Source organism: Nelumbo nucifera, chromosome 3 (assembly GCF_055504915.1).
Source record: "Nelumbo nucifera cultivar China Antique chromosome 3, China Antique-T2T, whole genome shotgun sequence".
In the NCBI taxonomy this organism is placed as follows: Eukaryota; Viridiplantae; Streptophyta; class Magnoliopsida; order Proteales; family Nelumbonaceae; genus Nelumbo; species Nelumbo nucifera.
In genome coordinates, this window is record NC_142651.1 from 30,182,652 (window position 1) to 30,209,673 (window position 27,022).

The 27,022-nt window shown below is 38.3% G+C and overlaps 1 protein-coding gene across 1 annotated transcript in view; it reads right to left on the bottom strand.

Annotated features, from left to right (window-relative positions):
* Nucleotides 1–21,471, bottom strand: part of LOC104612881 (protein POLLEN DEFECTIVE IN GUIDANCE 1-like) — a 52,092-nt gene extending 30,621 nt beyond the window's left edge. The window contains exons 1-7 of the mRNA XM_010280551.3: nt 20,428–21,471; nt 15,880–16,031; nt 15,295–15,398; nt 10,894–10,982; nt 10,659–10,732; nt 10,391–10,541; nt 10,139–10,306 (exon numbers count right to left, since the gene is read on the bottom strand). Coding sequence (XP_010278853.1) covers nt 10,139–10,306; nt 10,391–10,541; nt 10,659–10,732; nt 10,894–10,982; nt 15,295–15,398; nt 15,880–16,031; nt 20,428–21,094 — 1,405 coding nt within the window. The 5' untranslated portion in view covers nt 21,095–21,471. The remainder of the gene's footprint in view (nt 1–10,138; nt 10,307–10,390; nt 10,542–10,658; nt 10,733–10,893; nt 10,983–15,294; nt 15,399–15,879; nt 16,032–20,427) is intronic.
* Nucleotides 21,472–27,022: the final 5,551 nt, after the last annotated feature.

Here is a 27,022-nt window from a genome sequence, read left to right on the forward strand (position 1 = left end):
CAACTTTAAGGGGAACAAGGCAAGGAGATCCCCTCTCTCCTTTTTTGTCTACCTTGATAGTAGACATCTTGGGAAGATTAGTCACTAGAGCAGACTCTAGGAATCTAATAAAAGGCTAGAGAGTTGGTAAGGGTTGGATACCTCTAACTCATCTACAATTTGTGGATGATACGGTTCTTTTTTGTGAAGATGGCGATTGTAGGTGGTTCAGGAATTTGCAACTTACCATACAAATGTTTGAGAAAATGTCAAACCTAAAAGTGAACTTTGACAAAAGCTGTATAGTAGGGGTGAACCTAGAGAGAGAGGTGGAAGATTGTGCAGGCATATTAGGGTGTGTGGTATCCAATTGGCCAATGAAGTTCTTGGGGTTGCCTCTTGGGGATAATTCAATGAGACAAAACTTTTGGGATCCGGTAGTAGAAAGATTTGAAAAGCGGCTAGCTTCTTGGAAGAGAAATTATTTATCTCTAGGGGGGAGAGCCACTTTGATAAAATCTACCCTTGCCAACCTTCCGATATACTTTATGTCAATTTTTAAAGTGCCAAGGAGGATTTCTAGGAGGTTGGAAATGTTAATGAGGGTTTTTCTGTGGGGACCCAAGTGAGGAGAAAAAGGACCGTAGGATTAGGTGGGACCTAGTGAGCAGAAGTAAAGAGTGTGAAGGCCTAGGCTTAGGGAATATTCAAAAGAGGAGTGTGGCATTGTTAGGTAAGTGGCTATGGAGGTTGCCCCTAGAGAAAGAGAAATTGTGGATAAAGATTGTGGTGAGCATTCATGGACTCACAAGCAATGGATGGGATGTTGGAATCTCGGCTAGGACTATAAGAGCTTCTCCATGGAAAGTCATTAGGGAGTCAAAACTGAATAGTACCTTGGCTCTTCTTAATATTCTTGAAGGAATTTTTTTATACCCCACTAAATCAGATAGAAGGGTATGGACTTTGTCAGCCTCTGGGATTTTTTCTTGTGCTTTCCACTTCAAAGCTCTAGTCCCTCCATCGGGTCAGTTAAGGAAGCCTTTTTCAGTAAAGGAAGTCTGGTGCACACCTATTCCTCCAAGGGTTGGGAGCTTCTGTTGGGAAGCAATCCTGGAAAGAGCCAACACTTGTGATCTACTTCAGAGAAAGAGGCCTAAGAGTTGTTTATCTCCTCACTGGTGTGTTCTTTGCAAGGCTGAAGGTGATACTGGTTACCATTTACTGATCTCATGCTCTGTTATTAACCACATTTGGGAGTGGTGCTTATTATCCTTGTTTGGGTGAAAATGGTCACCTCCACTAGATGCGCAGAGCCTATTTGCTCCCTCCACATTTAGCTGGTCAAAAAAAAGAGGAAGAGTCATGTGGAGATGTATCAGGGTTGCTGCATGCTAGACAATTTGGGAAGAAAGGAATGGGAGAGTTTTCTCAGAAAGGGAAAGAAGTCTGCCAGGAATTCTGGAGTTGATTCAGATAAGAGTGGTGCATTAGCTGAAGTCTTTGGATCTGTTTAAAGACTTTTCAGCAGATGATTTGTTCAGAAACTGGAAGGAAATTGCAAGATCAGCTCCTATTAAAGACACATCCTTACCTACATGGACTCCTCCTAGTGGTTTTATCAAACTTAACTTTGATGGAAGTAGCATGGGTAATCCAGGTCCATGTAAGGGGTATTCTAAGAAATGAGGAGGGTGTGGTAATTGCTCTCTTTCCAGGGCCAATTGGAATGGGTGATTCTCTCAGAGCTGAGAGTGCAATTGCAATTGAAGGAATTCAAAGGGCAATTGAACTGAACATCACTAAATTGGTCATAGAGGGTGACTTAAATTGGTAGTGGATTGGTTGAAAGATGATACTGCTAATTTTTGGATCTACAGCAATGAGAAGAGGAAATTCAAATGGTTAACTAAGGAGATTGAGGTCAATATGAACTGGGTTAAAAGAAGTGCTAACTCCTTTACCAATGGGTTAGCTAAACAAGGGTCAACTAGGGACTCTTTATTCTGGGCTATCTTGTAAATTTTTTCTCGTCTTCTTGTTTTAGATGGGTGAGATAAGAGAGCTTATCTCCCCTATCCTTGTGCCTTTGTAACTTTTCTCTCTAATTTAATGAAAGTTTCGAGTTATTGACAAAAAAAATCATAAGATTTTGATAACATTAGTCATGTATCTAATAATCTTTCTTCTTTGTCCTTCAAAAGAGTTACACAAGAAAGTTGTTCCCCATTGCTAAGCCTCTTATGCCACATCCAACCGCCTTTGAGATGGCAGGTCTTGATCCTCCATCACCTACCCTGTTGTTTAATCTGACCTAGATTTGTCCATTGCCTTATGAAAAGGTAAACAACATTCTTCTACTACTTAATGTATCTCCGAATACTTATCTTATGATGATTTGTCTCCTTCCTATAAATCTCTTTTGGCTTCTATTTTCATTGTGTATATCCCTAGAAATGTGATAGAAGCATTATATTCTCCTTAAGAATAAAATTTTGTATATTGTTGATTTACCTGATGGGAAGAAGCTTGTTAGCACAGGTGTATACAATTAAAAACAAATTGCACTATTGAAAGGAATAAGAAAGTGTAGTAGTCAAGGTCTACACCTAGACATATGGGATAGATTACTTTGGGACTTTTGCACCAATGGCAAAGATGAAATCAGTTCGAGTTTTATTTTTCTCCTCCTCTCCATGAGGAATATTCTTCAATGCCTTTTAAAACCATGTTCTAAACCCCACCAAACTTTTTTGCCCTTTAAAACTATCCATTCAAAATCTATATACAAAATTTTGTTGAGAAATTCCAATCTTGGAACTATTTTTCTCTAATTGAAAATTTTGTAGGATTGGAATGACCCAAAAGTGTGTCTAGAAGGGTAATGGTGGGATATTTTTCTCTAAGACCCATCTAAACCGACTAATCTCTACCTTTAGCCCTAAAACCATCCCTTAGCCCTTCCTAGCCCACCATTACCCTTCTAGACATACTCTTGGGTCATTCCAATCCTACATCAGTTGGAGCACTTGGTCCTACATTGGGTTATTGGAGGCAAGTAGATTATGCATAGAAAAACACAAGTGTAGCTTAACAAAGAGAACCATACGTGACTATGAGCAGCACATAAAACTTGTGCATCTCTCTAGCCTATCCCCATCCCAAAAGCAAACTAACTGGACAAGTTAACTCTTGAATCATCTCTTTCATATTAGAAAGTGATGTAGGTCCATCTCAGAATCTCATGTCTAGCCCGACTAGACAAACCCAATCATCCCCTTTTAGGTCCTAAGCCTTCTTTTCTGGGCCAATCTCACCACTTGAGGCCAGTGAACCTCTTAGCCCGGACCATGTTTAAGCTGAGGTTTGGAGCTAGAATAGAAGAAGCTAGAAGAGAATATTCTAAGAATATGTACAAGATATTTTATGTTTCCATCTGTTATTTATTAGGTAGCATCAATAGAAAATAAGGTTTGGGTTTTTTGTATCTCTATAAATAGTTGTATCATATTTCTTCTTCGAGTTGATGAATAATGCTTTGAATGAAGTTGGTTTTTCTGCAACTCTTGGTTTTAATGCATTGCAATGTTCTCTTTCCCTCAAATTCGGAAATGACTTCCCATGGGAAAGTTTGCAATCAAGAAGAGAAAAAAACAGAATTTTTGGGTGGAGAGCAGATGCTAGCCTATGTGGCATGGAGGGTACTTCACACTTTCATGTACATGTATATCTCACAGCAATATTAATCTTCTTTATCCCATTTCTTTTTCTTGCTTTTCTTTGGCGAAAATGTTCCATTTCATGCTTATTTCCCTTCCTCTCCTTTCTCTGATTTCTTCCTTTTCTTGTGAAACTTCCACAAGGTTCTGAACAGACCCCTTCCTCAGGGGTCATGCTGCACCAAAGAGCCTGAAGAGACAGTCAAAAGAATTAGGGGTGCAAGTTAGCCAGGTTACATCAGGTTGAGGTCAAATCTAACCCAACCCAAGTTGTTGAAACCCCAACCTAACTTTTCAGATCGCATTCAGGTTGGTCTGGTTTCTTCACTTCATTTTGTTAAATTGTTCTCCTTTATTAAACCTAAGATTGGCAGATTAAAGATAATACTGATTTTAGCATTACTATATGTACAAGGAAGAAGTTCTAGTACTTAAGAGTAATATGTTTGTATTAGACTAGAAAAATTTTATTTGCATTCTGTTAGCGTAGGGGTATTTCTGTCCTTATACCCAGATTAAGGTTGCTGATCTGTAATGTTGTGTTACAACCAGTGCTCCTTCCTTAAATAAGGGCACATATGCCTTTTCAATTATTTTAATAATAAAAAGCATTGTCTGGCCGAATGGGAGTTATGTTCTTGAGACTTCCAGTTCGAACCAGACTTTCTCCTTTTCTCTTTCTCTCTTTCTCTCTTTCTTCCACCTTTCTACCTCTTTCTACATAATCGATCTCAGACAAATAGAACTCCAAGGCAGGCCGAATCATAACATGGTATCAGAGCCACTTGAATCTGCTTAGATTTCTGTCTGCCTAGATTTCTATTCTCTGTGCACCCTATCTAGGGTTTCTCTTGATTTTTCTGCATTCAACTGGAGATAAGGGAAAGGGCTGAAAAGGAGTGATCACCCTCTTCCCTTGGAGGTTTCTATGCCTCTAGTCGGGTCTTGTGTGGTCGGTTGTTGTGGTTTCTAAGATCGCCCTCCCCTAATCGAGGAAGAATAGAGGGCCGATCCGTGTAGTGCAGTGACTGTCTTGTGTGGACTGATTTCCTGCTCGTGTGGTTGTTCCTTCAGTGATAAGGTAAGAGATTTCTGTGAATGATATCTGTTATGGATCAAATAGGAAGTGTGTTTCAGAACATATGCTGGGGTTTCAGACAGTAGCATGCTAGGGTTTATGCTGTTTTTGTGTATTTCGAAGGAAGAGTTGTGATCATATAGTGGTGAGATTTTAGGTAGCCGTAGGAGTAGGGTTTGTGGTGTAAAGAGCACACTTTTCAGCAACAACAAGGGCTGAAATCAGTGTGATGAGTGTGATCTAGTTGTGTGCAGTGTGCAGAATTCAGTGGTAATAGAATTCAGCAAGTGTGCAGAACCGGTGATAACAGAAAGGGAGATAACAGTGATTGTAAACCTAATGTGATGGTGCCTACAGACTACCTGAATGTTCAGATGACCTCCATTAAACTAAATGGAGAGAATTATGTGCCTTGGGCTAAATCCGTCGAAGTCTTTCTGAAGGCAAAGAAGAAGGTAAAACACATAAGAGAGGAGAAACCCTCCACTGACTCTCACGAGTATAAAGACTGGGAGCAAGAGGATGCTCAGATCATCACATGGTTGTGGAATAGTATGGAACCCAGGATTAGTGTAAACTTCATGTTTCTTGACACTGCCAAAGATGTGTGGGACCATGCGAAGAAATTGTATTCGGGACAGGACAATACAACCAGAGTGTATCAGCTGTATTAGGAGTACTTTAATCTGCAACAGGGCAATCAGAGTCTTGAGGAGTACTATGCCAGCATGAGAAACATACGTAATGAGTTGAATGTCTATCACCCTCTCACTTCTGATGTCAAGATTCAACAACAACAGAGAGAACAGCTTGATGTGACTAGATTTTTGGTGGGACTGAAGTCTGAATATGAACCAGTACGGCCTCAGATATTAGGAGGATCAGCTCTCCCCTCTTTAGAAGAGGTATTTGCTCAACTCCGGAGGATTTCTATCGGATCTACTGAGAACTCTAATATCTCCGATAGGTATGCCTTTGCTGTATCGAGAGGCCATGGTGCTAGAGGTGGAGCTCGGGGAGCTCAGTCTGGCCGTGGTGGTAGTAGTGGTCCTGTGTATGGCCAAAGTGGCAATGGTGGGCCTACTTATAATCGTGGTGGTGGTCGTACTGGAGGCAGAGATTCAGGGGGAGCCCGTGGTAGAGGGCGTGGCTCAGGCCTGAGGAAGTGCACTCATTGTGGTATGGATGGACATACCATTAACTATTGTTATTTTCTACATGGTCCACCCTCAACCTGGGCCAATCATGCCGCGACTAGTGACTCCAGTTCCAGCTTTAGACAAGAGAATCATTCATCTAATCAGATACCTCCTACATCCACAGATGGTCCCGTGAAGGAGATGGTGAGTGTTCCCCGTGATGAATATGAGAGGTTTATCCAATCACAGCAGAACATGGCGACTTTCGCTCACTCAGGTATGGCTTGTCTGGCATCCACACCCAATCCCTGGATCATTGACTCTGGAGCCTCCGATCACATGACTGGAACTCCAGGTGTGTTTTCTTCCTTATCTCATTGCTCAACATCACAATCTGTCACCCTTGCTAATGGTTCAACATCCTCAATTTGTGGTGTTGGTAATGTTGACCTAGACCCTGTATCCCTCTCCTCAGTTTTGTATGTTCCTAAATTGCCTTTGAATCTTGTATGTTAGTAAGCTGACCAAATCACTTAACTGCTCCATTACTTTTTATCCTTCTATGTGTGTTTTTCAGGATCTCAAGACGGGGATGAAGATTAATGGAGGGCATGAAGCTGGTGGACTGTATTATCTTGACGGTGGTGGCAGAACTTCAACAGCTCTCCAGTCATCCCTTTCTCCTCTCCAGTGGCACTGCCGATTTGGTCATCCGTCACTAAAAGTTTTGAAGTCTTTGGTTCCGTCTTTGAGTCAACTTTCTGTTTTGGATTGTGAGTCGTGTCAGTTTGGGAAACACCATCGTTTTCCCTTTAGTTCTAGGGTTGATAACCGTGTGTCGAGTCCTTTTTCTTTAATTCATTCCGATGTTTGGGATCCTTATAAAGTGGTCATATAATGGATATAGATATTTTGTCATTTTTGTAGATGATTTTTCAAGGATGACGTAGCTCTATCTAATGAAAGAAAGAAGTGAATTGTTTACCATTTTTCAGAAATTTTATGCTGAGATTCGTAATGAATTTGGTACCCACATTAAAGTTTTCCATTCTGATAATGGCCGTGAATATTTATCCTCATCATTTCTAGAATACCTGGACCAACACGGCATTATACATCAGACCTCATGTACCTACACCCCACAACAAAACGGGGTGGCTGAGAGAAAGAATCGCCATCTCCTGGAAACAGCACGATCCCTAATGCATCACATGAATGTTCCTAAACCCTTTTGGAGTGATGTAGTGCTTACCTCTTGCTTTCTGATTAATCGGATGCCCACGTTCATCCTTGATGGTCATTCTCCGTTTACGGTCTTGTTTCCCGCTTTGTCTCTGTTTCCTCTTACGCCTAGGGTATTTGGGTGTGGCTGCTTCGTCCATAATCTGGGTCCCGGGAATGACAAGTTCGATGCCCGCTCTCTCAAGTGCATCTTCCTCGGCTATTCTCGGACCCAGAAAGGGTATAGGTGTTACTATCCTAGTTCTCGACAGTTCTTTGTGTGTGATGATGTCACATTCTTTGAGTCTACTTCGTTCTTTTTGGGGTCCGGTGATTCTTCTTCCTCCTCTTCCACTTCCCGTTGCCGACCCTCTTCCCCTTGTTCCAGCCATGACCAAACCCTTGCCTCCGATGCCACCACCTGTTGAACGCCCACCTATCCATCATGTGTATACACATCGCCCACGCGTACCAGCTACTACTCCTCCGACTACATCTCCGTCGATAGATCCGACACCAGACCCGCACTCAACATCTGAGCTTGATCTCCCCATTGCCTTGCGGAAAGGTAAATGTACTTGCACCCTTCATCCTATTTCTAATTATGTTTCACTTACTCACCTTTCTGCCTCCCATTGCCAGTTTTTCACCTTGTTATCATCAGTTCTTGTCCCTAAGGATGTCTAGGAAGCCCTTGCCTCTCTAGGGTGGTGCCGAGCGATGGAAGAAGAACTCTTTGCCCTTCATCATAATCATACTTGGGACCTCACTGCTCTTCCTCCTGGGAAGCAAGTTGTTGTTTGTAAATGGGTTTATACGGTTAAGTATTTGCCTGATGGTAGTGTTGAACGCCTGAAAGCGCGATTGGTTGCAAAAGGGTACTCCCAAACCTATGGTATTGACTACACAGAAACCTTCTCACCGGTTGCTAAGATAGGGCCAGTTCGTGTTGTGATCTCTCTTGCAACCATGTATGATTGGCCGCTATATCAGCTTGATATCAAGAATGCCTTTTTGCATGGTGACTTACTCGAGGAGATCTACATGGGGCAACCTCCAGGGTTTGTTGCTCAGGGGGAGGATGGTAAGGTGTGCAGACTAAGGAAGGCTATATATGAGCTTAAACAGTCTCCTCGAGCATGGTTTGGTAGGTTCAGTGAGGTAGTAAAGAAGTTTGGTATGAAACAGTGCAAAGTTGATCATTCTGTATTTAGTCATGACTCTCTGGGAGGAAAAATACTGTTGGTGGTGTATGTAGATGATATTGTTAATACCGGGAATGATAACATGGGTATTGACAAGCTGAAGACTTATCTACATGATCATTTTCAGACAAAGGATCTTGGTAAACTGAAATATTTCTTGGGGATAGAGGTAGCAAGATCCAAGTATGGTATTAATCTGTGCCAGAGGAAATATGTGCTTGATTTGCTGGAAGAAACAGGCTTGTTGGGTGCTAAACCAATTGAAACACCTATGGACACAAATACCAGGCTAAGCAGTGATATGGGTGAAGTGTTTGAAGACCCTGGCAGATACCGACGACTTGTGGGTAAACTGAACTACCTAACCATTACTAGACCAGACATCTCATTTGCGGTTAGTGTGGTAAGTCAGTTCATGCAGAAACCTCTGATTCCTCATTGGAATGCAGTTCTGAGAATTGTGAGGTATTTAAAAGGGGCTCCAGGTCGCGGTCTGATATACAAGAGTGGCAAAAAACTTGAAATAGAAGGGTATTCTAATGCTGACTGGGCCGGTTCTTTGTCTGATAGGCGGTCTACCACAAGCTATTGCACTTTCCTGGGAGGTAACTTGGTGACATGGAAAAGTAAGAAGCAGACGGTCGTGGCAAGAAGTAGTGCAGAAGCAGAATATAGGGCTATGGCGCACACTGCTTGTGAATTAGTGTGGCTAAGGAACCTTCTACAGGAAGTAGGGTACAACATCAATACTCCAATGAAGCTCTATTGAGACAATCAGGCTGCAGTTCATATTTCCTCTAATCCGGTGTTTCATTGTTTCATGAAAGAACCAAGCACATTGAAGTTGACTGTCACTTTGTGAGGGAGAAGGTGCTGAATGGAGAGCTAGACACTACATATGTTAATACAGGAAACTAGTGGGCTGACTTATTTACAAAAGGCTTGAGTCGGGGAAGAGTGGACTACATATGTAACAAGCTGGGAGTATATCATATACTCCCAGCTTGAGGGGGAGTGTTAGCGTAGGGGTATTTCTGTCCTTATACCCAGATTAAGGTTGTTGATCTGTAATGTTGTGTTAGAACCAGTGCTCCTTCCTTAAATAAGGGCACATATGTCTTTTCAATTATTTTAATAATAAAAAGCACTGTCTGGCCGAATGGGAGTTATGTTCTTGAGACTTCTAGTTCGAACCAGACTTTCTCCTTTTCTCTTTCTCTCTTTCTCTCTTTCTCTCTTTCTTCCACCTTTCTACCTCTTTCTACATAATCGATCTCAGACAAATAGAACTCCAAGGCAGGCCGAATCATAACACATTCAAACTTAAACTTGCTGATGCATATATAAAAATACATATTTTCTTGGAAGCATAGTTGCATGCATGCATGCATACATACATACATGCATGTTTATATAATATTTATACATACAGATATGAAGAAATTTCAGGTTCAAGTTCGGTCAGGGTGCCCAAGGCCTCAACCCTAACCCAACCCAAAGTTAAGTTGGGTTCATATTTTCAACCCTAACCCCAACCCAACTTTTTGGGTTTGGGTGTGAGCCAACCTGACCAACTTGCAACTCTAAGAACTGTCACTGTATATTTTACTTTTAGCCTGATGCATAAAATGTGATTTGAGTAGGATTGAGGACAGTTTTGGCAGGTTTATAGTGTGTTAAGTTTTCTGAATATCAGTAGACCTACATTATATTCAATAGTGAAAAAGCAAGCACATGGCAGTAGCATATAACCAATATCAAATAAGAAGAGATCAACATAGAAAAATACGAACTCACCAGAGTATACTAGACTGTGAATATTGTCCTTGCTAAAACGTTTGAAAACATTGCTCTTAATCTCGGCAAAGTTATTTGATACCAGCAACGCAAGGAGTGCATTATTGTGGGCAACAATACAGGTGGAAAAAGTAATTGCCTGTGCTAATAAGATGAATGAATGACCAAGTACGACTAGCTAAGGAAAACTAAAAGGAAAATACAAGATTACAATGATAAACGGTGTATAAATAAGCAGGAAAAAAAGGATATTAGATGCAAAAATGGCTAACGCTTCATCAGAAATGAATCTCCATAGCCAAAAGCTCATATTCTCTGGTGAAGAACTTGCAAGCCCCTCTGCTGAACTGAACAGAGTTTGCAAAATGTCTCCACCAAAATTTTGGAATATTCTATCAAATATCTGTCACAGGTTCAAGTATCAGATTGAATAAATTTTTAGTTCAGGTAGTCAAACATTCAATTTCAATAAGCAACCAATGTGCCAAAAATTTGACAGCCAAATAATACATTTGCTTACCTCTAAGACATTGTACACGACATAGAGTTTGACTGTTCCTTGACCACGGATCATGTGATATATTAGGCTGATATCTGATTCAAGAAAAAAGGTACCATAAAGAAAAGTCCTCTTTTCCAAATCAGAATACACACTTTCATGCTCCACATTTTCAAGCCAATAGCTAACTAATATAGTGGAAATTGGAGGGAGATTACTAATGTGATTAAGAACTAAGAAGTTCCATGCACTCCACCTGTTTCCTGTAGAAGAGTGACTCCAAGGACCAACACAATAAAACAACCAAAATCAGACAGTTCTGATGCAGATGGTCTCTGGAACAGCCTGCAACATGCATTGTTAAGTTACTTTAAAACATTACATGTCTCCATGATTAAATCGTGCATAAATACATATATGAAAAGATGGAAGTAGATAAGCACAAAAGTGTATGCCAACCAGAATCTAGGTTTCAGTTTCACCTCCAACTACCTCGCCAAAATAATTAAGTAGAAATTTAGAATAACGATTTTCAACTATTTGGGCACACTCAACACCTATCATTCTACAAGAAATACCAAATTCCAGTGCAGAGTAATAGCATAAGAACTTACCAGCAGCCAACCACAGTCACTTCAAGAATAGATGTAATGCAGGGCAATCCCAGAATCCCAAACCTTGCCCAATTGGGAAAATCCATATATATCTTTTAGGGCATATGCCTCTTTTGGGTCCAATCTCCTCACTTAAGGGCAATGGGCCTCTCGGCCTGGCCCATGTTTGAGCCTAGAACTGGAACCAGAATGGAAAGTGGCATAAGAGAATGTTCCAATAATGTACAAATAAGTATTTTGTGTTTTTTATTTGTTGTTTTATTAGATATCTTGAGTAACAAGTAGGGTTATGGAAGGCAAGAAATTATGAAATTAATTTGAAACATAACCCTAAACTTACTCCAAGATATATGATAAAACAACAAATAGGAGTCACAATTGATCTCTCTCTATCTCCCTTCCACCTATTCTCTTCTTGTTCTCTTCACTTTCTCCATTGGTTTCTTCTCCTTTTCTGTGAAAGTTCTTCAATGTGCTGAACCAACCCCCCTTCACTTATAAGTCTGTCACACCAAGATGATAAGCATCTTAAAAGAAATAGATGTTCAGACAATTGGATAGAAATTGAATTGAATTGAATTGAATTCCATATTTCCACCCCAATCCCAGGGAATATAAATTATTACCCTCAGCCTTAATACAAGGATTCTTAAAACTGCAGATATTGCAAATTTAAAATATTACTTTATAATTTTTTTGCCATTAAACAACTAGTAGAATCTGAAAACTTATTATTGAAAGTGGCTGATTCCATTCCAACCACCAAATGCTACAATCCAAACATAGCCCCAGAGAAAGCATGCAGACTACAGATTGACGAGCACAAGAACACAGATTTGAAACTAAGAGCTGCCACTTTACGCAAAAGATAAAAAAAAAAAAAAACCAAGGGTTAGGTCTGTATCCAGTCCACCCCTTCCAAGACCCTAAATAGTTGGGACCAACATTGAGTAAAGGCCTTTTCTTAGACACTAAAGATATTAAAAATAGCACAGTGATAGAAGTGGACATTTCCTTCTTTCTCTTATGTTAGACAAGTTGGTTTCCAATTGCTTCTAAAAATGAGCACAAGGAAGTTCCTTACATAAATTAAACATTGTTTACTCTACCCTTTATTATCTAATTAATTATAAAATGCATAAACATTGTGTTTCACTCTTTTAATCATTAATAAATGTATCCTTATTAATAAAAGGAAGCCATAAACAATGTGTAAAGATGCATGCATGCCTAACAATGTTTAAAAAGTAAACCCCAATATTTTGTGATTTAAGTTTATTCAGAAGATAAAGCTCAAAGAAGGGTCCAAAATATCATAAAGGCAACTTTAAGAGACACATTGGGATACACATGGATACAAATGAAAAATCAAGATATGCATGGATACGATCCAAATAAATCCTTAAAATATATTAATAATAATAAATATGAGTTTTAAATGACTATAATTAAGTTACTTAAACATAAAACCATATTTTAATGGTTTATATAAAGTGTGAGATATTGCAACATAATTGGCAACCATTGAAAAATAATGGAAGAACTAAAATGTGTGCTCACGTGTGTGTGTGTGTGTATATATATATAATCAATATAATTTGTGTTAATATTTATTATTATATAAATTTTAATAATCAATTTTTAGCATTTATTGATAAACATCCACTAAGAGGAGAAAGATTACTTAAGAATCAAAATACATATTTTTAAGACAATCAATCAGGGTATGGTGCAATGGTAGACTTATGGTCATTACAAAGGAATGACTAGGGTTCATATTTTCCTACCTTCTATTTATGGTTTTTAACAAACTATGTCAAATTCGAATTTGAATTAAGTGCCATATTTAAGTGGCACGTAATGGCATTCAAATCTGAACTTTGGCCTTTAATGGCGTGTCAAATTCAAAAGCTTAATTAAAGGAGGGAAATTAAATTTGAATTTGAAAAGTTTCCAAAATTGAGAGAAAGAGAGGGGATATTAAAATTTAGATTGTATAGGCCAATACATAGTATCGGTCCACATCGGGCTTGTATTGGCCAATACAAACCCAAAACGACCTGATACGGGCCCTATCAGCCAGATACAAATGAAAACATATGAAATAATCAAATTCTATACATTGAGAAATTTTAAACCTTGGCTCAAAGTTCTATAAACCACAGAGCTCCCTTATGTATCCTTCTATTGATAGTGTTCAACTTACTATATTAATTCTGCTTTTATTATTTTTTAATAAATTATATAGTTCCCCAACAAAAGCAAATCTACTTCTTAAAGAAGATTAACAATACAATTCAGCACCAAGATTCAGTTAAAGGAAAAAACAGTAAATTTTTTATAGCTGCTGCATAGGCAATCCAGGCCCATGTGGATTTGGAGCCTGGAGTGTTTTTAGAGGTTAAATGGAAGTAGTCTGATAAGCTATTCAGAGCCAGTGAGTTAAGGAACCTGTCTGAGGGCTAATCTCCTGATCCTTATCCAGGGATTAAAAGTAGCATTATCTACAAAGTTATCCAATTTCATTGTCAAAGGTGACTGCTCAGTGGTTATTTTCTGGTTTTCCCATAGGACTGATGGCCATGGGACTCTCAAACACCTGAAAAAGGAAGCCAAGGCCTTGGCATCCAGAATCATAATGGTTCCCAAGGCTTCCAACAGTCCAATAGACTCTGTAACAATGTAAGGAGTAAATAGAGTGGATCTTCCTTAGGGAATACCAGGCCCTGGGACAGATCTATAAATTTGTATTATTGAGAGATATATTGTATTTGGTTGTATTTGTAATATTGATAAGTTATGAGGACCTATATGTGCTTATGTTAAAAAAAGGGGCTTATGCATAATCCTGATGTACTTCGGTCTTTTGCTTATTTAAGCAAGTGGTTGTGTGAGATTAGGGAGTGAGGAAGAGAGTAAGAGTGTGTGTGTGTGAGAGAGAGAGAGAGTTGTATCTCTTGTTCTCATAGTGGATATGTTTCCTCTCCTCCCGTCGATGTAGGCTACCAAGCCAAACCACATTAAACCTAGGTGTTTCTCTATTTCTTCTTCTTGTTTCCTCCTTGAGTTTCTATTCTATTTTATGTTGGTTGACATGGTATCAAAGTTATTTTATATTGTGAAGGTGTTCCGGTTGCTACGAAGGTGTTCCGGTTGCTACGAAGGTGTTTCGGTTGGTGCAAAGGTGCTCTAGTTGTTGTGAAGGTGTTCTAATTGCTGTGAAGATGTTCAGGTTGTTGTGAATGTCTTCCAGTTGTTGTGAAGGTGTTCCGGTTGTTGCTATTTCATGTCCAATTGAGGTAGTAGTCGACTACTTGAAATCTCTTTGTATAGCAGTCAATTACTAGGAGCAGGATACTGATAGTAGTCGACTACTACGAAATCTCTTCGTGTAGTAGTCGACTACTAGCCTCAGGTTGCAGTTGTTTGTGAGTTGGTGGTGGTTTCATGAGTTGGAAAAGAGGCTTTGATGCCTCAAGTTGGGGTTGTTTGTGAATTTGTCAGTTGAAAAAAGGGGTTTTGATGCATCAAAGTTGTGGTTTCTTGTGAGTTGGTGAGTTGGAAAAGAGGCTGTGATGCCTCAAGTTGTGGTTGTTTGTGAGTTGATGATGGTTTTGTGAGTTGAAAAAGGGGTTTTGATGCCTCAAGTTGTGGTTGTCCTAAAACTAGCATAAGAATAACATACTTGGAAAATATGAATAATATACTTGGAAAGTTTAGCCTTTCCCTCAAATGTTATAGAAGGTCAAGGTGCATTCTACCAATCGATTGTTTACTTGCAAGGATCTGATAGAAAAAACCTGGTTAAATTCAGTCCCTTTTTATCTTTTTATATTTTTTACAGCCAAAAAATGGACATTTTTACTGATCAGAAAGAAAAAAACAAAATTGGAATTTACAAGCATCTACTAGTCAATTATTAGATAACCCTTTGTAAGCACATTTTATCAATCAACTAACAATATGAATCTTAGTTCATCTAGTTTTGATTGACTAATATTTTCTCAAATCAATCAACTTGCATTAAAAGTCATACATCTCACCCGCCATTCAGAAACCTCCTCAAGGTCATAAGGAGCCTTGCTGGCGTGATAGTTAGCAATGACAGAAACGAGTCCAGACAGACAAAGAAGCCAACATTAACAAGCTGCAAAATGAAGTTAGTACCTGAGAATCTCCATCACAAAACTAATGAGGCCATGACAGATGAAACATTAAGTTAAGGTATCCAAAAGCAACTCAACCACAAAAACTGGTTACAGAAATTGAACTACAATAAGTGTTTGTAATAGGCACACTCTAGTACTAGGTGAAAGTAAGAAGATACAACTATACCCTTTACTCTACTCCAGTAAAGTTGGACATAAGAAAAATATGACAAACAATTAATGCACATTGTGTAGATATACTGACATAAAAATCCTGATACCAGCAAGAACATTTCAATCCATATTTTAACTAAACAAAACAAGGCATGAATTGCTACCTTAGCAAGCACAATGAAAATGAAAAATATTTGCACCAATTGAGTGGATGTGATCTCATTTGTGTTTTAATCAATATAGAGGTAAGTTTATAATACTCAAAAGCACTTTCTGTAAAAGACCATAAGGAGGGGTTAAGTTTACCAGTTCACATCTCCATGGTAAACGGAAGATGGTATCATAAACTATCTCTCGTTCTTTTTCATTTCCAATGGTTGTTGTGCTATGCAAGGAGTTTCCACTATGCATTTCTCCCATAAAAAATTTAACTGGTGACTTCTCCACAGAGAAGAGATCTGATCACATAATTATATCTAAAAGTCAGTAAGATAGGATTACAAAACAATGTTTCCAAATGTAATGACATGCAACTTATATTTGTACTCAGAGCTGATACTAGTTCATGGATCTTAGTATTTTCAACGTGAAATAAATTACCTCCCTTAACTAATGTCTTCTTCATTATAAAAACTTAACCTTAGAAAGAATATCATGATCACAAAAATATTGACTTTTATATAAACTGGCTTTTCAACAACGACTTTTTTATAGTAAAATGAAATTTCATATAAGGCTCAGTTTGGAAGGAGTACAAATGCAAATATGCAGAGTGCAAAACCTTATTTTTGCATTATTTTGTATGTCTTTGCACAGTTCATATTTGCATTTGTACTCTTTCCAAACACAGCCTAAAGAAAATAGGAAAGGCATATAACAAGTGAGAAGAATCATTTACAAACACAATAACAAAAATACCCACATTCATCACCCTCTCAATACATCAATTCCCCCCTCTTGTTGGCTTTCTAATATGTTTCTGATTCTTCTGTTGCACTGCCTTTGGGCCTAAGAGAACCTCTCCCTCCTTTTCAATTTTAATATAAAGTAATCAGTTATCTATAAAACACATCAACACCCCCCCACCCCAGATAAAACAAAGTCAAGAAATCCAAAAACAAAATAAAATACAACCCTTTGGCACCAAAATCCCAAACCCAAATATACGGAAGTTTATCAAATAGATAATGCAAACCACTTAAAGACCCAAACCACCTTATTTAGATCCATTTTATTGCAGTACTAATAAACCTTCTCCACCTTCTTACCCCTTTGGCCTCCAACACTTTACTATTCCCATCTACTTAGCTTTTCTAACTGATGCTTCTGAGACATCAGCAACAAGTCAGGTTCTGAACTTCATCCTTTGAGATCCATCACCCCCTATTACATCCTCAGAATTTATCTATGAATCTATCATGACATAACACAACTTAAGGGTTTCTAAATCAAGTTCATACCTTGACACTCATAATCCTTTAATCCACTCAGTACTTACTGTAGCCAGTATTACAGCTCCTGTTTAATCAGTCAAAGAGGAAACAGCTAGTGAATCCTCACAAAGGCCTGCTCTTAAATGAGAAAAAAATCTTTGTGAAGTGAACCAATCTTTGGTTCTTTTAACCCTTCAAAGGCCTGTTCTTTTAACACTTCCTATTGCTATTATTTTTATCTTTCCCCACAATCCTTCTTTTTTATCAGTCCTTTCCCCACAGAATCTTCAAGAGCTGCATCCTGCAACTTGAGTATATCACACTCAGAAATAGTCCTTGAACATTGCTCCTTCTACGGCCCAGATAAACCCCCATCATTCTTATTGAAACTTTAGAATAAACCCCCTTATGTTGAACAATGAATGCCCTACGGATCCAATGATGATGTAAATCTTTTATTATGAATAAAAAGAATTTTCTCGTACAATCCCATGCTATGGGTATTAGTTTCTACCCTCATCTCTAATCTATTTCTATTTTTTTTTAGGATTACGTCAATTTACTGGTTGATCCCACTAACTTATAGAAATGACATAATCAGTATATAGACACCTACAAAGGTTCTCAACCAATGGTCAACCTAGGAGAGTTGGCCTGAGAAGGTTTACATGTACTGCCTTATGAGAAGAGACAATATTCCTTTATTGTCAAAGTAAAAGATTCAAGGTACATGTGTGGGTATCTGTATCAACAAACAATGAATTGGACCCCAACTTAGATACTTGTAGTTTCTGATTTGTGATCTCCAACTATTTCTTCTGAACATCAGACCTGATCTGCAATTATTGCTTGGGCTTGTCCTGGATCTATTTAGCTTTCACATTATCAAAATAGTGAAGCCTGATTGTGGGATATACCCAAGTGTGTTGGAAAATTCAAAGAAAAGATAAAGGCTGTGACGGGGATTCACCCCTCCAATAGTTGGAGTAAATACTATATATATGGGTCTTACAGGTGGTTAGGCCTAATATACTCAATTTGTAATATATGACACTAAACACAACTGTATGATTATCCAAACAACTATACAGAAAATTGGGTTGTGATAAGGCTCGTCAAACTGCCCTGTTATTAGTATAACACTCGGTCCAATTGGATTTGAACCAAGTTAAGTTGCCATTTGATTTGGGAATCCTATGGGTCATCCACAAATTGAATAGCCCCATCTCAATGACCTAGGAACAAGGTTTTGATCATGGTTTGTAATTTTGATAATCAATGGACATTTCACCATGCAAATAAGGGGAAATTTTAGGGATATTCCACTAGTTTTTCTAAAAAAAGCTGCCCAATACACGAGGCTCCCGCAAATGTGGAGTCTATGGAGGGAGAGAATACACAGAGAGGCTGTTACCAAGATTTGAACCCTGCTCACCTAGGTTGCAATGGAGCAACCCAACCATTATGCAAAGGTCCATTTTCACTGAGATATTTGGAAATTTAAAAAAAAAATCAAGGAAATTTTCTATAAAATATGGAATTAGTTAATAAACCTTTAAGAAATTGTTAGAAGTACAATGGAGCTTCCCAAAATTGATATGCTTGAAATTGCTATGAATAATCAAGAGACAATAAGAGAGAAAAACATTGAATCCCCTCTTGTGAAGAGAATTCAACACTAGGATCAAGGAGAAATTGCTCCTCATTGTCTCTTATATCTAAGGCATGTGATTTGGGAAATTCAACTGTAAACACCATTGAAGGTTTCTGCACTTGTGAACTACATTTAACATGTATTTTTCCAGTTAATCCTGGTAAATTGATTAAATTCCTATGGAATAAGATTCAAGGTAAAGTTCTCAGCACTCTAGGTAAAGATATTCACTCTTTAGAAGAGAAAATCAAATGACATCTGTAAACATTTTAAGAAATTCTGTTTGCCTTTCTCTATTTATGTTTTCTTTCAACAAGGTCTTCCAATGCCATCATTTTGATTACAAACATCCAACTCCTATGCAACCTCAGATTGAACACTTACCCTATTTGAATTAGAGGCTACTACTTGTAGCAACAAACTAGATTTATCACATTCCCAGCTATCACCAGATCTGTCAAGAGAAGAAGACTTGACCCTATCAACATCGTCCTCAATGATATCAGTAACTCCACCTAAAATTCCTGTTGCTTTGTTGCTGACCACCTCCCTATTGATTTTAAACATGCTAACATCCTCCCAAGTACTATAATAATTTTCAAGCCATCTACATTCAATACTTCATCATCTCAAGGACAAAACCCATCTCATGCACCTGTCATCAATGTATGTATATGTATATATATATATGCCAACCTCCACATGGCATAATCTACTTCAACCCATGCCTGCCATTCATATCTCAAGCAAGCTAGCATACAAGAATCCACTTTGTTATTCAACAGTCATAAAAGCTTTCTCTTTATTTTGTACTGGTTTTGAGATCTATAGTGATTTCATAGTCTATGTTCTATATGAAGCCATTTTAGGATTGGAAGGTCAATTTCAAAATATCCATGGACAGAATGTTTAACTAACCTTGGTACTATTCTAGGCTATGAGGTGAAGCATTAGCTCCTTGAATATTTGGGGTTTAGAGGAAATCCTAGACATGTAAACTTTATTGTTGAATTAATTTACAAAAAGCATATTTACAAGCAGAATACATGTAAAACAAGTTGCTATAAAACATGTTCCCTTTCATCCCTCAAAACATTAAAAAAATAGAAACAAAGCTAACAAGAGAAATTTTGATTAATGCATACTAGCCCTACAGTTATCTTAGTGCAGTTTCCTTTTGTCTAGATCAATTTCTTAGAGCAAATGGAAAGCTAACAAGCTCACTGCATTTGATTAGTTCAATCCCATCATTTCATTCCGTATCTCTGACTCTGTCCTTTATAAATCAGCTAAAAGAGAACCACTTGTTATATAAATCTATAGAACATTAATCAGCATTTCTAGAAATTGGCAACTACTAAATGAAAATGAACAAGGCGCATTACAGGAGCTTGTGAAGGAATCGGTACAAAAAAATCTTATTGCATTTCAGAAAAATGCAGAGTGTAGCCCCTGGTCACCTTTATTGAGATGACAAAATGCAAACCACCAAGCAAAATTCAATTCAAACCAACAATTGTAATCACTGCAAATCTGCAATCACATACTGGATAAGAGCAAGAAGGAAACAGAAACTAGATCATCATCATCATCATCTAAGCCTTGTCCCATTTCAATTCGTGAACCGAAAAGTTCATCAAAAATATTAATATGCTACACAGTGAAATTATGAATTTCTTACGTTACATGGTGGTATATCTAAAAAATGGCCAAAAGAAGTATTATTGTAGAGAAAAGAAGATTAAAATATCATGGAGATTGACTTACAGTTTGGATCTTCAGCCATGAGCTTCTTCCAGTCCAGCGATTCCGACGTCTCTAATTTTCTCGTTACAACACTTCCGTTAGGCTGAGTACTCCATTGCCCCAATGACGAATTTAATCCCACGTTACTCTCCACTTTAGCAGGCCCATCCGCCGGCGACAATGAATCATCACACAAACAGCACCCATTCACGCTCCTCTGCCTGAATTCCCCAGGCTGATGACTTTCCCCGTGCAAGTTCTGAAAATCATGCTCGTCCACCTGATGCAGAGTCCTAATACTCGTGGCGTTCTCTTCTGGAACCGTAATTTCCTCACAGACAACAGTTTGAATCGTGTAACTCCGGTGATCCGATTCCATTCCATTCTCAAAAGAAGCGTTCTCATAGAAAGACGGTTTCCGATCATCAAAAACCGAATCGACACTCTTATCAATGATCTGATCCTCATCGATAGGACTATCAATATCAACCTTCTTCTTCTTCTTTGAGCCTTTGTTCTTCCGTTTTCGACGGTTCGTCTTGCCTGCAGGGTCCACACGACCTACGTCTCCACTATCTGCTCGACCTGGCGCGGAATTTGACCGGTAAAAGGGAAATTCGTCGTTGATGGAACCATCACTTCTGAGGATATCGAAAGAGAGCTTTCTCCCGCCAGATCTCAAAGCCATGGGTCCGGGTAGAAGCAGGTGAAGAATCAGAAGTTGAAGTTAGCGCGAAAACCTGCCTTGGCGTTTCAGGCGAAGGGATCCATGGATTCGCAAGGCTAGGAGTTTGGAGTAAATCGGAAAGGAGGAGACGGGTGAGAGAGAAGAAGACATCGAATTCGGAGGATCTGAAGCACTTGGCAGTTGCCAAATGCCAACACTACCAACGTTTTTTCTCTACGTCTCGTCGAGTAGGATTTGAAAGAGTGGAATGTAATGGGCCCCACTACGAAAAAAAGGAAGGAATAGTCTGGTCTCTGTCGGGCGAGATCGGGTTCCATAAGGGTAAACCTGTGCCCACACCGATTTAACAGCTTTTCCCAACCTTGAGAATAACTCCCCATGAAATAAAGTATATTAGTACGGAAATATTCTCGATGGAAGGCAATAAAAGCTGCTCGGATAGGGCAATTTGCCCTGACTGAAGCCGAACTTCGGGCGATCGGGCCAACTCCAAATAAATGGGCCTATGAGTCCGAATCTACTCCTCAGAATAGGGCGCCTCACACCGTCCTCACATCGGCTGATTGTCCTGCGTTCGTGTGAAAGCAAAACACGAGCGGAGGGTTGCATTTGGCGCCCAAAACATTCGTACCCTTCTTCGTCTCTCCCTCTTCTAAACCTTCGATCTTCAAATAGTACTTGATCTCTAAGAACACTAGATAGACATTGTCCCTGATTCGTTCTTCTTCTTTTTAATTCCTTCACATCTTATATTTCAATTCTTCTTCGGACCTTTCTTCCAAACCCAACAACTACCGTCAAAAACAACACAAACCCACAAACAACAACGCCTACAACAGATAGAGAGATAAAGCAAAGCAATACCGATAACTGAGAGAAATAGCTCGATAATACAGAGATAAAGAAATACCGAAGAGAAGGACACTGTATTGGGTTAAGTGGGTTGTCTGAAATCTCAATTCTTATATGAATGTGTGTTTTGGTGTCGCCACATAGAAGTGCAGCAGGATAGGCGCCGCGTGTTGCGTCCTTGAAAGGTGATGGGTAATAAAGTGTCTACTTCTTTATATCAGGACTAAAGTCCTCCCTCCCTTCTCCACTGGTTGTAATCATATTTACGGCGGTCATCTGCGAGATGAGAATCTGGAAATAGTCCGTCAATGGGAGTACTCTGTAGTTTAAAAAGAGAAAAACAAAAAACCCCCATCATGAGAGAGATTTCTCAACAGCCTTTTATTCTTAGGATTTTGGGAGAGATTGATTTGATTCGTCGGAATCAATACCTTGGTGTCTACTCTCGCCGGTGAGACTAATTCCTGCCGGAGAGATGAGAGGTTTGGGTCCTGACCTGAAGAAAAAAGGTTTCGTGAAGAGAAAATAACAGGGCTGAGAGATTTGGACAGGTAAAAAAGAAAATAAAAAACAGAATCGCAGGAGTCTCGTCTCATTGGTGACCGCCGGAGATGTAATTGCAACCGGTGGAGGGAGGGAGGGCTTCAGTCTTTACCTGAACAGAGCAGATGCGGGGGTGAATGTGATTACTACAGTTAATGACGCATGCTCCCCCTCCGCTCGTGTTTTGCTCCCACACGAACCCGGAGATGCGTGGCGCAACCAGCTTTTGTGAGGACGGTGTGAGGCGCCCATTGTGAGGAGCAGATCTGAACTCGAGCGTATTACCAATTTACCATGAAAAGACATGGTACTCACGGGCCTGGCAGTTAAGGTATCCTTCATAATCACAAAAGGACAAGATAACACGCATAGTAGATACCTACGTGTCTCTGACTCTCCACAATGTTCCTTGACGTACAAGTAGACCTGTTCATGGGTCGGGTAGCCCGATGGCCCGGCCCGGCCTGCACCCCTATCAGGCTTGGTCATGTAATTAGGTCCGCGGGCCTGACCTCGAGCCTAACACAATAAGCCCGACTGTGTTACGGGCCGGGCTCGGGATTTGTCAAAAAGCCCGGCCCAAGTTCGGCCCGACCCGACTCAACATTATATATTTTATAAAATGCATTATATGTATTTTATATATTATATAAAATATATAAATAATATAATATTTATTGAAATGTATATATTTATAATTTAATATATATATTTTTTATTTTTTTTCTTTATAATTTTTCTCTCACTCTCTCTCTCTCTCTATTCAATCGCTTTAGCAGTAGTAACAACATGGACTAAATTTCAGGCTCGGGCCCAGGCCCGGATTTCAAGCTTTTTATGAGGGCCGGGCTCGGGCCCAAATTGTAGGCCCGATGGTTAGGCTGAGCTCAAGCTCGGGCCTTAAAAAAATCTATTAATACAGAATGAAAGCCCGGCCCATGAACATGTCTACGTACAAGCCCGTAATCCAGAATCCACACTTCAGTGAAATCCGCCTAAGATCTACGTGCGCGAAGGTTTGCATTTTTTTAATGGAAACATTTTTTCTTCCACTCCATAATTTTTTACTGATATTGAATTAAATATAAGTGTGTGTGTCATTGTGTGTGTGGAGAGAGAATCAACTAATTGAAAATTAAAGCCATTGACATTAAACCCCATTAAGATATGATTTCATTTTCAAGGAAGAAGTGCACGCATGGGGCACTACATCATCTATCATCTAAGTCCATCTTGAAGATTATTAAAACCAAATCTGAAATGATACGGCTGCTTCTGATTCATAAAGGCTGAAATGAAATTACTTATTGGTTTGTCTTTTAGTGGTCAAAGTAGTCATAATAAAATATTTAGGGGTAATAATCAACCTAACATACAACTCAGTCATTCAGAAATTAGAGATCCACAACTTATGACTTATCTATTAAGCAGTTTGTCATTTCAGTCCAGCCACTTCAGTTGTTAATAAAGGGTCCTAAATTATCTATTTGTATTATGGTTAGAGCCCTAGAATAAAAATCAATCTGACTTCTAATGGACATCTCTTAGTGCAGATAAATAATTAATAATCTTAAGAAGAAGAATAATGAGTCAAGGAATGTACTCCGAACCATGGTTTAAAATGTCCTTAATTTTCCTAATATTTCCATTTTCATTGGTAGTGATACAAAATTTTACTAGAATCGACATTTCTCCAATGAACAATATCAAACCTACGTGGAGTACAAGAGATAGTATCCACCACATATTTCCATTTTCACTTCCATGGGTAGCAACATGAAATTTTACTAGAATTGACATATTCTCTAGTAAACACTACCAATATTATGTGGAGTACAAGAGATAGTATCATAACATAAGTTGGTGACAATATTGTAGATATGTGAAGTAACAAGTTATTGTCCACTTAACTTACATGATTACAACTTTGAGATAGCTCAATATTCATTTCAAATATGAAATTAAATAATGGTTTTTATTTCTATAGTAGATTATTTGGTTGATCTATTACAATCATTTACATTTTTTTAGTTTAAATTTTGCTTTAACTAATTCTATTATAAAGTTTTAAAGCTTAAGGTTTACAGGGCAACTTCAAAACATATTCTTTTGTCTATAACCTTAGTTTCTTAGTTTTGTTTAATAATTTGGAACAAGATAATAATTTAAAAAGGTGTGCCTATGCTTCTTTTGTCATTTAATAAAATATCATTCTATATTTTTGCATATTTTACAATGTTTCCACCATGCCTATAATTTCTACAATATTTTCATATGATATTTTTGACATTTCCGACATGTCTCTTATATTTGGATAACCGATATTTTCACCGACATCGACATTTTAAACCTTGCTCTAAACTAACTAGTGATAAATAGAGTGTATAAAATGCGAGAGCACTAATCGGCTCATAGTCATCTCTAGGAAAAACTAATTAAGGGGTGATTCAGTTGGTATGTTAGTTGGTTTGCTACAGCATAGACACGGATTCTATTCCCACAACCACCGAATTTGGAGAGGGGGTTATTAGTGGTGTGTATCGCAAAATATCAAAAAAGTCATCAATAAGAAAAAAAAAAAAGAAAGAGCAGGCAATTAGCACTCCCTATATGGTGAGCACCATAATGTACAGTCAAGCATTTTGGCAATGTGATCCACCAATATTTTACAATATATTGTCCACATGTCTATATCACCAAATCACAGCCTCGAAGCGTAGCAGGATCAGGGATGTCAATGTAGTACCAAATTAGAGAACCTCCAAACTTTTTGAGCATCACTAGAGAGTTTGGTTGATTTATATGTTGGAAACCAAATACAATCAGGAAAAAATGCAGGAAGAGAAAAGTCGGATAATCCCAGCATCCCACATTAGTTAAGGAGAAAAACTTTAGCAGGCAAAGGTGTTAATGAAACACTCAAAAAGACCCTCTTTTTCATAGAAATTTATGGATTTATCCTGAATATATGCAATCCATGGTTTCAAGATTATAAACGACTGCAACTTAGAGCATGAATGCTTCGATAAGTAAACAGTTCTGGTGACTAAGTCATATTCTTAAGAATTGAGTTCTTTTTTATCTGAGCTCATATTCAACATTCCCAAATAACTGAAAATTTGACCACCAAAGCCAACATGATCGGAACACTTTTATGAGATCAGAAGGGAACAACATCGTTTTAAAAAAAATGTCAATTGTTTTTTTTTTATGAACAGAAACAAGTATCCAACTTCTCTTTGAACTTCACATAAGGGATCCCCGAGATAGGAATTGCAAATTGTACAGTTTCAAGTTAGAAGGAAAAAGCACAATTGTCACACATAAGGTAGCACGAGCACCATACTAAAACAAATCCTAATTTTGCAAGGTGCTTCTCCATATTTCTTCCTTAGAGGAATATGGTCACATTTATGCATAGTCTTCTTGAACATCATCTCAGTACAAAGATTGTAATATAATAGGAAAAGTTCTTTTTCATGAACCTAGAAGAAAGCTTACCAGCATAAAGGTATAAGCATATCTAGAGAAATGGCATTCGATGTTCATTTTGGAATACATTCGGCAGGAAGTTGAGATGCATGGACATACTTAATCTTCAGATAGATGTACATGAGAATGCTGCATAGAGCTTCAGAAGATCATAAAATGAAAAGGGAGATTGTAGGAAAGGTAAAACAAAGCAATCACATTAAGAATTTCTACACTCGGAATAGAAAGAAGAGCACCAATTGCATAGCCAATAATATCCAGGCCAATGACTGTTGACTCAGGAAATACAACCATTGAAAGTACAATTAGAATACATCCCTTCAAAGCGCCAGCAATGCATATGGTGACTAAAATTTCAGAAGTTGAACCGAATCTGAAACCTCCATCCTAGGCATCTCTAGTAAATATCAAGGAACAAACAAAAAACAGAAAATAGCAAAAAGTAAAATATAGGGAAGTAAAAACCTCAGATGAATAGAAAAGAACAATTCAATCCAAGTCCACCAAAATGGATACCACAGCACATAATGGTCACGAGAAGATGTATGGTTGATGGAGAATACATCTTCCGAAGAGAAATGGGGATCAAAATTGTTAATACAGAATTGGTACCTTGCTCCTGTTTACAGATTCTTTACTTTGGCCATATCCTTTGTTTTATCAGAACAGAACTATGATTTAATTCAAAATTGCACAGGCAGCAGAACTTTACAAGAGTGAAGATAGATAGCGGACCAGTTACAAAAAGAGTATAGTTGCACAATAAAATTTCCATTGCCAACATAATATGGATTTTTTGTCATATCCAGCCAAACTCATTAATGCTTATTGCTAAATGCTTTAAGAAACTTGAGGAAATATTCACAAAATATAATTGATGAGAAGAATTATCTATGAGAAAAAAATATTCGAGGAGACATCTAGAACTAGTTCTATTTCAGATTAGACAACCAATCCATTATATATTGTTAGCAGTCTTCATTCTATGTTATTATCAATATGATTAGTATAGTCAGAGCAATTTTAATCACAAGTATTAAA